The following is a 12,324-nucleotide window of genomic DNA, read 5'->3' as shown; positions in this document are numbered from 1 at the left end:
TGTGTGAGGAGCAACTCTTCTTTCTTAGCTTTTTTCTCCCAAGCGATGCCCCTTTACAGAAGGGTATTGTGAAGTTCCTAACAGGTAACCTATCAAGCTAACATTTGTCACCACAACAACTAATTTCTTTTAAATTAAAGAGAAATCCTCAATCAAATTAGGGGCCTCCGTGGCTCAGTCGGTTAACGCGCTAGCGCAGCGTAATGACCCAGAAGCCTCTCACCAATGCGGTCGCTGTGAGTTCAAGACCAGCTCATGCTGCCTTCCTCTCCGGCCGTATGTGGGAAAGTCTGCCAGCAACCTGCGGATGGTCGTGGGTTTCCCCTGAGCTCTGCCCGGTTTCCACCCACCATAATGCTGGCCGCCGTCGTATAAGTGAAATATTCTTGAGTACGGCGTAAAACACCAATCAAAAAAAAAAAAAAAAAAAAAAAATCAATCAGATTACCATCATAAAAGCGACGGCACAATTTGTTGAACATGTCAGGCATTCTTGTTGACGAACAAATAATCTTTAGAAAAATTTTGAGAACTTACATATTTTATGACTGAGATGTCAAAGTTTCATTTGTTTTCATCAGGAGATGTGAAAAGTAACATGTTTAGCAAGTGTAGTTGTACTCTATCTGTGATAAAACAAAAGAAGGGGGAGAAAAGTCCAACTGTTGTATTCACTGATGTAATTGACAAGTACATGTACATCTGCAGTCTTCATGATCATGTTTTTCCTGCCATATGAAGTAATCGGTTTTCCATTCATTTTTCATATTTCAGAATAACATGAATGGTTATAACAGATCTGCGCTGGCGGAAGCTGTATTTGATATGGATAATGACATGTTTAATGAAGGTGAGTTTTGTGTAACATATTCTGCTGCTTTGACGTATTTGCTGTTTGGTCTGACACAGCCACTGGCTATTGTATGTGTCATAATGGCCGTCATGCTAAAACCACATCGAGCTTTAGTCATCTGTTCAGTGATACCGACTTACAAAATGGTGGATGGATTTCCTTTGGCTTCTCCTTTTAATTTTTTTTGTTCTCACTGCTTTTATTTGACCTAGTTGTTGTCTTTTCTTTAGCTCCTTGGAAGTCTTTGCTAGGGTTGAAGCCTAAAAATGGTGAGGAGTGCTTGGCTTGTTTATCATGTGTGTTAGGAATGATCATGTTTAGTGTGTTTTGTTATTTAACCACTAAGATTTCTCATAGATCGTCACTGGTTTGTGTCTCACACTATACCATGGTATAAAGTGTTTGTGCCTTGACCAAGAAAACTCTGTTGTTACATTACCAACTTTGTCTGCTTGTATAACTTTACCATGTGTTGGATGAAAGTTTGAAGAGACGGGTTTTCAGCTCTCAAGTGCAATTATTTCCACTGAAGTTTTACATTCTTACATATATGTATCCTACAACTTAAGGAATTTATTGATCAGGGTATTTGAATGATGTTTTATGCCTATTGAAGAGTATTTCACCCATATGATTACAGATTTACAGTAAACACTTTGAAACTGTTATCTAGCCTGTAATTGGTCTTTGGTCTGTTGGACTAAATAAACTAAAATAAACTAAACCTTGTCAGCTAACAGACAAACCTCCAGACTTAAACCAGTTAGAGCTGAATTCGTCTTCCAGTGGGTGGCTTGATGCCCCATGAAATGTCCATTTTGTATTCAGAGCTTAGTTTTTTTGCAAAATCATTGATAAAGCACTGTTTTGCTATGACCTATAAAACTTACCTAAAAGTGCAAATAATCTACTCTTTGTGCATGAAAACACGATGCAGTCTATTTAATGTTTGCTTGTTCCTACTTACTCCTGATATTTTCTTTTTTCTTAATCAACTAATACAATAACACATGTCTGAAGAAGTCACTGCCTTTAGACGTTCAGAGGAATATGAAGTGGTCTACCTTTTAGTTAGAACACATAGTTCGTAGGTTCACAAGATTGTTTTGCCTACATAACACCCTTCTCCACTTATATAGGCCTGTTTGTCTAACCTTCCTCTAACATTTGTCTGTGATGAACTCTTATCTCCATGTGGCATAAAGTCAGATGACAGATTGTATGTCTGTGCATGACGGTGATGTAGAAACTGTACATACCAAAGTCAAACCCACATGTAACTGGCTGACGGTGACCCTTATAAACTCTATGTGTATGTTATTGTGCTGGGCCACAGTAACTGCTAATAATACTAGCACCAGTGTCCTTGTGTGTTAAACTAATGTAGTAGATGATGTAGTAAGCAAGGACTTAATCTCTAACAAAGTTCTAGGTGTCTGGATAACCTCATGTTATATTCCCCACGATATGTATTTTATTCTCATCAAAGTATTTACCTGTTAAATACAAAATCATTTCTTTAACTGGTATTTTTGGTATCTGTGAAAGTAGTACCCAACACTAACTCTTCAGTGATATCTGTTTGAATATGTATGCATATTGTGGGTTGTACTTGGGATTACTAAGGAATCATGGGAAATGACTAGTACCGGAGGGGGGGGCTTGGGGGGGATACAGTGAAGCTTGTTGATGATTGAATCACTAAACAGCTTGTAACTAACTCATCACTTTTTATCTGTCATTCTTGCAAACTTTTTAAATCTATAGCTTACCTTGAATGTGCCCCACCCCTCCCCCGAAACCTTCCTACTGTGCAATATTGAGGGTTCAGTTTTAAAATACATGTGAAGTACATATATTATAAAGTAATCTGGAAGTTTATGATTAGTCCTTGGTGGAAAACCACATCGTGTTTAGCCTGGAGATTGGCTGGCAGTTTCACAGTACTGTATATCCACTACAAAAATGTATTTATACTGTTATTCTCATTGATCAGCTCTTGAACTAATTTGCTGTGCTGTATTGTACTGTACTGTACTGTACTGCACTGTACACAGTTTTCATGTGACTATGACCATTGTTGTGTTGAAATTATGAACTGTTTCATGGACTCACTACACAATAATTTTGCTTGAGTCTAGGCAGTGTGTGAGAAGTATAAGTGTATTGTTAATGCCACCTTCAGAATGTGAGTGGATGTTAGTGAAGGTAAACTGACAACCACCCAATGGACAATAGATTACTGAGTGTGTTTAAACAGGCTGCAGCGGTGTGGTGGATAGAGCGCTTGCTTTGTAAATGGTGGGATGTTGTGTTCAATCCCGAATCAAATCATACCCAAGACTTTCAGTAATCTTAGTATAACCTCGTTTGGCTCTCATTGTAGGAGGAATAGGCCAAGTACTGGTTGGCCGGAATAATGGGGCTGGGTAGTGCATCATTTATGGTGTCTTCAGCATGGCATTCCAGTGAGGCAGCACTATAAATATGTTGGGGTTTGGATTGGCCTGTACAAATACACAGCCGTGATATGACTGAATTAATATTGAAAGCAGCATTAAATCTCAAATAAGTGGAGAAGCATCAATTTTTTTTGTGCCCAGGGGAGTACATGTACTTGCTGTTATGTGGGTTACTAGTGGTGGAAGGAAACTTTACCCGCTGTGTAAAAACTGATCTTGCTGTGTTTATATTCTCAGGGCTTCCAGATGATCAGGGGGAGATGATAGCTGAAATCCTCACTGAACTCTCCAACCACAATGAAAGGTGAGTGCCTCACATTGTATTATGTACACCTGGTTCTATGAAGTTAAAGCCCATGGCGATGATGTGGGGGTGCTGGAGATGGAGTTCTAGGACTGATGAGGTGTTGCCGTGTCCATCCCCAGGCACAGAGGGTTGCAAGAGGTTTATATGGTCTTGCATGAAGTCAGTTGCAGATCACTTACCTTTCACCGATATGACATTAATTTGTATGTGATGTATAGGGAAAGTTTGTCATTTACGTGCCAAAGGCTGGTGGTTTACCGTAGCACTCTGGTTTTCCTGCTCATAGAAATGGCTATAGTATAAGTGAAATCTTCCTGAGTATGATGTTAAACCCCAATGTAAAAAATAAATAAAATCTGTTGAGAAAACCACTTTTTTTTTAGAACATGTTTCTTTCTTTTAATTGTGGATGCCTTACTTAATGTTGGTTTGTGTTTTTATTACAGGCATGAGCAGAGGAAAAGTGCGATGTTATCATTGATAAAGCACACACGTGAAGGGACATTTGAACTGTGGGATGAGCATTTTAAGACAATCCTCCTAATATTGCTTGAAACTCTAGGGGACAATAATGGACATGTGCGGGCGCTGGCGCTCCGTGTCCTGAAAGAAATACTGCGTCATCAACCTACACGTTTCAAGGACTATGCTGAACTGACAATCCTTCGGATTCTTGAAGCACACAAAGATCCAGTGAAGGAGGTGAGTCTGGCTAGATTACCTGTCTTCCAGTGGTCACATATTTCTCCCAACATTATATATTTTGCTGTCTCATTTAGGGTTGTCAGGGGAGTTGGTGGGGGGGCCTATTGTGTAAGATCCTGTGGGTGTGAGTATTTCTAAAGAATACAAATTATTTTCTTTGTTCTCAATTATAGTTAAAACAAGAGTGCTTCTTACTTTATCAAAACTTGCCTTACTGTTTGTACCCCCATGATATCAGTTTAGTATCACATTTTTTTGTGTTGATACATGAATGGTAGTGATTCAGAACCCAGCTTTTCATTTAGGGTTTAAATGTTTGTAAATTTTGTACTAGTTATATACCGGTATGAGGATTTGTAGTATGTATGCCAGTATCTGCATCACCAGATTTAATCCAGGTTTATGTGAACACCTGACCTGATGTCTCGTTAACCTGGTATTCTTTTCGGTTTGTTCAGGTGGTCAGATCAGCAGAGGAGTGTGCAGCCACCCTGGCTAACTCCATCCCGCCTGACCAGAGTATACGCATTCTCAACCCTATTGTACAGACGGAATCGTTCCCCGTCAACATGGCTGCCATCAAGATGCAGACTAAGGTATGTGTAGTCTTCATTCTGTAGGTGTTAGTGGTCTCCTTCAGTCCAGGTTCTGACTTACCAACTGGCATATTGAACTGATTCAAGGTGAAGTACCAAATAAGTTTGCACTTGGCCCCAAACAGGGTACAGTTCATATAGGCCATGAAATTTGTACAAATGATCTTGTCCAGAGGGAGTTTTGGCCTTACAAGAATTTCATGTTAAGGTGTCAAGGACCATGTGATTTTGTTTGCAAGCTGTAAACAGCTTGTAGAACAATCTTTGGGGCTACTTGATATCAGTAATACAGGGAGGCCTTGTTCTAAGAAATTCAGCCTGATGGTTCTTCTGAAAAGTCCCCAGGATCACTGTTTATCATTCTTCTGTTCTGGTCACACTCACTAGTCCCTACAGAGCAGTATCAGCTTATCCTCCTGCTTTGCTGTAGTCTGTGCCGTCGGTAGCTGGTGGCTAGTTGGTCCATTGATGGAAGAATGATAAGGAGTGCTGGGCTAGTAAGTGCTCTACTGATTTTGGATTTAGCATAAAGGAGTTTTGTTGAACTCCAGAACTTGTCAGGACTATAGCTGTTTTTTTGTTTCAGGTAATTGAACAATTGACTGCTCACGAGTTGAGGAATCTGTTACCTGATATTGTACCTGGTTTACTAAGGGTAAGTTGTACATCACTTTGTGGTTTGCTTCTATTAGTCAGACATGGATATACTGTTGTAATAGCTATACAGTGTTGTGTGCTCAGTATTTATTAATGCATAAACCAAATTAACCCACCCCAAAAAAACAAAAAACAAAAAAAACAGCCACCATAAAGCTGCCCACTGTCGTACAAGTGAAGTCTTCTTTAGTACAGCGTAAAACACCTGTCAAATAAATAAATCAAAACAAAAAAACAGGATGCCCTTTGCACGACTCATTTTGTGTTCCCTCAGCTGGATACAGTTTCACATCTTACAGGACATAAGTAATTTTATATAAATTTAAGCTCTATTACTACAGATTAAAGCCAGGTGAAACTTCAATGAATGTGTGAAAATTGTTAAAGTATGCAGCTTAGGTCTGCACACCCTTCAAATCTTGTGAGAGACTGACTGACTAACGGATTGTTTTTGTACAGGGTTATGATGACCAGGAGAGCTGTGTGAGGAAGGCCTGTGTGTTTGGTCTGGTTGCCATCCACATGATTGACTCGGATGGACTCAAACCTTACCTGTCAGACTTGACCGGAAGCAAGGTAAGCAGTCAGTCACTTTAGTGTGATGTGTGGTGTTTTGGTTAAACTAGTGTACCTTGATTTACTGTATTTGACCTCGTTTGGTATGTGAAATACTCTTTCAGAACCACATAATTGACACTTTTGATACCAACATTTAAGTTTTTCTGATAAGAAATTAATCAAACTTCACAAAAATATCTTACTTTTGCCAGAATCAAGAAAATATGTCACATGACAAATGGTAAACTTCAGGTGATATACAGCATATCCAGATTTTGAGCGACAAGGTGAAAGAAACATTCCTAATTTATGGCCTGATGTTGATTTTCGGCATGGTAAGGTCACTGGTTGATAATGACAGTGTACAATTAGGAGATTCCTTACCTGAGTGTATGTGCCAAAGATGTTATTCACAGATCCAGTAATTGCAACCATAAAATTTGAAAACTTAAGATGACTAAACTTTGACAGGTGTGTGATACAGATAATCCGTAGAGAAATGCTACATTGTTTGTTGTTGCAGACAAAGCTGTTAAACTTGTACATAAAGAGGGCTCAGGCTCAGAAAGATGGTGCAAAGATGTCGAGCCAGGATACATGACACCCTGGCCAGCTTGAATAAGTGTCCGTGTCATAATGAGGTGGTACCAGGGCGCACCCAGCTGTGGTATGCTGGTGACGGGGCCGATGATGGAGCTAGCCCTGCCTCCGCTGCTATGTCTAGTCCACTCCTCTGCCTGCCCTACACAAGGACTTCCCCTGCTACATGAACCGCTATCTGCAGAGTTACCGATACAGAATGGCCCAGAATCCCTGCACTACTATTTAACCTACGATACATGTAATCTGTACGTTGTGTTCTTCAATTGTATATATATATATAGATATATCTACCTATGGATATGTAAATAGCTGTGCTGTTTGAATCGCACCTTTGGATTCTCAAACTGGAAGTGAGGGGTTTCACAACAAAGGGACATAACTCCTGACAGCACATCATTTCGTCCTGCAATCATGATGTTTTTTGGGCAATTATGTATTCGGTAATTTCTAGAAATTTTCTAAGTGCAATGGCCAGTGTTATGTAACTTTGAAAGGTATCTGGGCTGACAATATTTGCTTCTTTAGTGATTTCTTGAAACTGTTCCAAATCTAATTTAATATGCTCATGAGTGCAATGTTTCTGCCAGCAGTGTCTAGGATGTTTAGACAATTTTGACTGAGGCTGTCAAGAGGTGGTTCGTATCTTTGGTAAGCAGGGGGCCAGAGAATGTTCTCCCCTGTTTTACATTAATTTGTACTGGTTCAGAGATATTTACCTATGTGTTAACTGTAAATGTGCCTGATAGACGTTGTCTTGGAAAGTGTTGGTTTCATTATTTTGGTAAAAATGTAACAACATTCTCCTGTATGGTGGGCTGGTTAAGTCTGTGATGTGAAGGAAACGGGACCCAAGTTTTGATAAGCTGGCTATGGAGCAGACCAGACAAGGGAGGCTACTATTAATTCCTTAAGCTTTCAACCTTTGCATTGGGGAATATATATGGTATCAGGAAGCCCAGTTTTTTATGTGACTGAAATTGTCATCCACATTTGATAAATTTGTAAGTATTTGACCACATCTTATTAAATATGGGAAGTGATTTCAACCTGATAATGTCAGATAGGACTGAAAAATGCAGGTGGACTGAAACTAGCAAATGATGGCATATGATTGGTGTCTTATGAAATAGCCGGCTTCCGTACTACATGTAACAGTGTGTCCTCGGGTGATGAAATCCCCGTTGAAATCTGTATCCAGGCTGTTAAAGAGATCTTTAAACTTCACTTTGATTGTACTTCACTGATGGTAGCGTCTCTGTAGTCACTAAAGAAATAATGGGTAGATTAGGTTTCCAATTCCTGTGGTATATGGAGGTGACACCGTAGATACTTATGTACTTTTTTTTTTCTAAAGCTGCCATCCATAGACAGCCTGGGTTCCTGGGTATTTTTTATTTTTTTTTTTACAGCTCTAAGGTATTATATAAGTAATAAAATTTCGCTTTTCCTTTGAATCAAAAGCAGCATTCCACTTAATACAAATATTGTAACTTACATTAAAATCTAATCCTGTTCAAGGAATAGAAGAAATATTGTTACAGAAATTTACTGACTCAATAAGGAGGATCCCTGATTTGAAGTTAATTTTTATGGGCTTTTGTTTTCTCCTTTTGATTAAGTTTTACTTAGAGGTTAAATTTGAGATGAGAAACATCCCTGATTTAAGTTTATTTTAATGGGGATTTTTTTGTTTTCTTTTTTGTCAAATTTTAATTTAATTGTTGAATTTGATGATGATGTGATAGATGGCTCACCTGTGCAGTCTTTTTGATGAACACTCCTCTATGCCCCTGTGTGTGTGTAAAGGTGTGATGTCTTATGAAGTGGTGTTCCTATTGCTGGCGTACCTCGTTTCTTTTTCTGTCTTGTGTATTAGGCGGATCAGATGCCTGTTTTTCGGGATAATAATACGCTTCGTAATCGGACTGACCAACTGGCATGAACAAATGTTTCCTTAAATAGCGGTACTATCACTATAGTTCTGCATTACTGTACTTTTTATTTCTTGTATATTTGATGTAATCTACGATGTTGACTACATAAATATAATAACAAATAACAAACTGATGTTTCTTTTTTGTTTAAATATATGATTTGTTTGTGAACTGTGAATTTGGGTACTTTCCTCCTTGAGGCTCAGAATAAAGATTCTAAGCCAGCTGGTGGTTGACCTGGTGTGACTGAGTGGGGCGTCATCATCAGCATTGTGTCCTCTTGTCCAGAATTTCAAACTTTTAAGCTTTTATCATTAAAACTCAGACCTGCCCATTAAAACTCATACCTGCCCATTAAAACTCGTACCAAGCATGCACCTGTGCCAAAGAAGCCAAAAATGGCTTTTCACCCTAAAATGCACAAAATCAGATTCCTCAAGATAGCGTACTGATTCCTGCTTGGCGGACTATGCTTCCCTTCCACCGTCGTGATACTGTGTTTGTGGTCATGTCAACATTTATGACAAACCGTAAAACTCCTTACTGTCCTTAACAAAGTACAGAGTATGTACTCCACTTCCTTTCTGGAATACGTCACACTTTTTCCAGCCTTTAAACTTTCGAATCGGACAACTCAAATCAACGTCTGCCTTTTTTTTTCTTTTTTTTTTTTTCCGGGCAGGGTGATGGGCGGCGAAACTTTTATCCTACCCAACATTTTGTTTACAGAGCATGCAATGATTTAATGAGGGCGTTGGGTAGGATAAAATTTTCACTGCCCATCACCTTTCCCGAAGTTAAAAAATCCAAACATGGCAGACGTTGATTTGAGTTGTCTGATTCGAAAGTTTAAATAGCTGGATTACTGTTGAAAGATGGTCTACCAATGCTGGCTTTGACATTTCGGGCGTTTTAGGGAATCGGTGGAGAGTGAAATTGTCCGCGTGGAAGTCTATATGACCGAAATTGGGCGCCGTGATAGGACGTCCAGCTTGGCTTTGGGCTAGGGTAAAACTCACCAGCGCAACCCCTCCGGAGGCTACGATCTGAACCAAGAATACCCTGCAGACTATTCGTAAACTGAATAGATGATATAGTATCCCTACTGTATGAACAATTTGAGCAGTGGAAGAAATATCCTTCCAGTATTTATCACTAGATCCTTCGTCGTAGAAGTCCACAAATGTAATCTGCCATAGGCGACTGCTTAGACTACGAGAAATAACTACGACGTAAGAGAGGTAGAGTAAACGTGACGTCACCTTGTCGATAATGTGATGTGCTGAAGTTGTGACAACAGAAAGTTTCACTAAACTTTTACTGGTTTCCAAAATATATATATATATTCGGTTTAAGATACTTTAAATGGTAGTCTTTCAGTGGACATAAACATTAGTCAGGTGTTATTTTTCACTTTAAAGCCAAGTGGGACGCTTTTTGTATTTTTCCGTCTGTTTCCCGTCAGGGATTCATATGTGGTAGGCCCAAGTGATCACCAACGAATTTCATGTAGTAGGCCTACCACCTGAGCGCGGTGATGCTAGCAATGGCAACCGCTCATTGACCGATCGACGACCTTCCCTCGAAATAAACTTAGCCAATAGTCGAGGTGCGATTAAAAATTTAAATGGCTCAGTCAGGCCTTCAATTCATCCTGGTTTTTAATTTTGGCCATTAAACATTCAGTGACTCTACTCACGAATGTAAACTAACAGCTGTGATACTTGTTCTTTCGATACATACGGTACCAGAATCGGAAACGGGATTTAAATGAAACAATTACTCCCAAACAAGTATATGAAAATGGCTTTGTGTGGGTTCTACTTGTAAGCTCGTGTAGTCGTTGGAGATCATTGTCTTGCACCAGTTTGGTGCGCATATTTGTACGTCATGTAAATGTGTTAAAGTTCGTCAATAACTTGTCAAAGATGGGTCGTTTACCCCTGTATGGTTTTACATCAGAACGCTGTTAGATGCCTTGTAAAGATCTTCTGGTTTTCACCACACATAACCTGGACGCTGAGGTGAAGTAATGTGAGACAGCGGGGCGTTAAATAAATAGCAATAATGTATTGTTTAAAAAAATTTTCAGTTTTTGTAATGATGGAATATCGAGGTGCATTTTATGTAGGTTGTGATATCTAAATACCTGCTCCGCACGAGGAACCACAAAACGCTGAGACATATGCTCAGCAATTACATTTCCTTTGAAGAGCAGCCGAAATAGTCTATCAAAAGAAACTATCTATGTACGGACAGGCAAAATATGCTTCGAAAACAAGAAAACTTCAATACTTTCTTTGAACAATAATATGACCTGATGAGAATATTCACATGTGAATATCGTGGTATAGTGGTTGTTTAAAGGAGGGGAAAAATGATGCAAATTTCGTCTGAAAAGCTTTGAAAAGTTATTTTCAGATATATTCATCAATGTTTTATTCTATTTTTCTTTGATGAGCAAAGGAACATGTGAAAAATTATATTTGTATGGCATTAGTATCTAGGACCGACCTCTGGGTGTAAGGGAAATCCGATACATTTTGGCATAAATATGCTCCAGATAAGGATGTTTTCTGTATGTCCAATACGTTTGGTCATTCGTAACAAGACGTTTAATGATATTTATATTTTTAATATATTGTAAAAATTGCCATTCGGACGTATCATACGTTTCATTTTGGATATGAATTTGTGCTGTGACTGTCTGTCTGTATCTCTCTGCGTCGTTCGGAGGCGTCTTGCTGTTAAACGTAACACCTGTACAAGTTTGAACAAAGCTCAGTGAACGTCTGATGCTTTGTTGCTGAACTAAAGGTGTCATCACCAGTGCCATGTCGTTCACGGCGGTAGAAATAAATAAAAGCTTTAAAGGAGATATTATCAAATGAAAATAATTACATCTTTTTTTTCTTACGGAGTTTACATTTTTATTTCATCAAAGAACGCCATTGCTTTGTCTATTGTGTCCTCCTCGAAATCATTCCTGTTCTTGCCAAAAAATGTCTGTACAGGCGTTACCGGCATGGGAAAGTACAGTTAACAATAACTCGTATGAGAATGTAAATGTGAAGAATACGCATGTATATATTACATATACTAACCTCGAATTCTAGAAGAATTCATCATTCCATACCACTGTCTTCATTTTGAGTAATTCTAGACCGGTGACGTCTAATAAATTGCAACCGCATTTTTTTTTACCTCATTCTGCTTAAGGCATGGTGCTAGAGGACGTCTACGTTGCTACAATTGAAGCCAATACATGAACAGTCATGATACAACTCTGACTGAGGTAAATCGACCGGAGGCCAGATTTCACAGGTAACACAAGTGACCACATGTTAGCGATCACACTGTCTTCACCGCTCAGATTTACTGGGCTACAGTCTTTGTATCCTACACTTTCATAACATAATTATTTTTTATTTATTTATTTCATTGGTTTTTTACGCCGTACTCAAGAATATTTCACTTATACGACGGCAGTCAGCGTTATACGGTGGGAGGAAACCAGGTACAGCCCGGAGGAAACCCTCGACCCGGGCTGTAATTAAGGTAAACCATCATTCTTATACTATGACAATTAAGCGACCCATACAACCCCTCCACTCGTCCCACACTCAATCACAACGATGGGCGGGAAGCA

At 39.1% G+C, this 12,324-nt stretch overlaps 1 protein-coding gene across 6 annotated transcripts in view; it reads left to right on the top strand.

The window, feature by feature from the left end:
• LOC135461325 (CLIP-associating protein 1-like) overlaps positions 1 to 8,804 on the top strand; it is a 65,455-nt gene extending 56,651 nt beyond the window's left edge. For 5 of the 6 annotated variants that reach the window (XM_064738359.1, XM_064738361.1, XM_064738360.1 and 2 more), the window contains 8 exons: positions 775 to 850; positions 1,084 to 1,122; positions 3,553 to 3,619; positions 4,069 to 4,324; positions 4,786 to 4,923; positions 5,510 to 5,578; positions 6,040 to 6,156; positions 6,662 to 8,804. In XM_064738359.1, coding sequence (XP_064594429.1) covers positions 775 to 850; positions 1,084 to 1,122; positions 3,553 to 3,619; positions 4,069 to 4,324; positions 4,786 to 4,923; positions 5,510 to 5,578; positions 6,040 to 6,156; positions 6,662 to 6,739 — 840 coding nt within the window. In that variant the 3' untranslated portion in view covers positions 6,740 to 8,804. The remainder of the gene's footprint in view (positions 1 to 774; positions 851 to 1,083; positions 1,123 to 3,552; positions 3,620 to 4,068; positions 4,325 to 4,785; positions 4,924 to 5,509; positions 5,579 to 6,039; positions 6,157 to 6,661) is intronic. The other variant, XM_064738358.1, reaches the window with a different exon arrangement.
• The last annotated feature ends 3,520 nt before the right edge of the window (positions 8,805 to 12,324 follow it).

Source organism: Liolophura sinensis, chromosome 1 (assembly GCF_032854445.1).
Source record: "Liolophura sinensis isolate JHLJ2023 chromosome 1, CUHK_Ljap_v2, whole genome shotgun sequence".
NCBI lineage: Eukaryota > Metazoa > Mollusca > Polyplacophora > Chitonida > Chitonidae > Liolophura > Liolophura sinensis.
The sequence above is the reverse complement of the archived record's forward strand: the minus strand, read 5'-3'. Positions and strand labels throughout refer to the sequence as shown.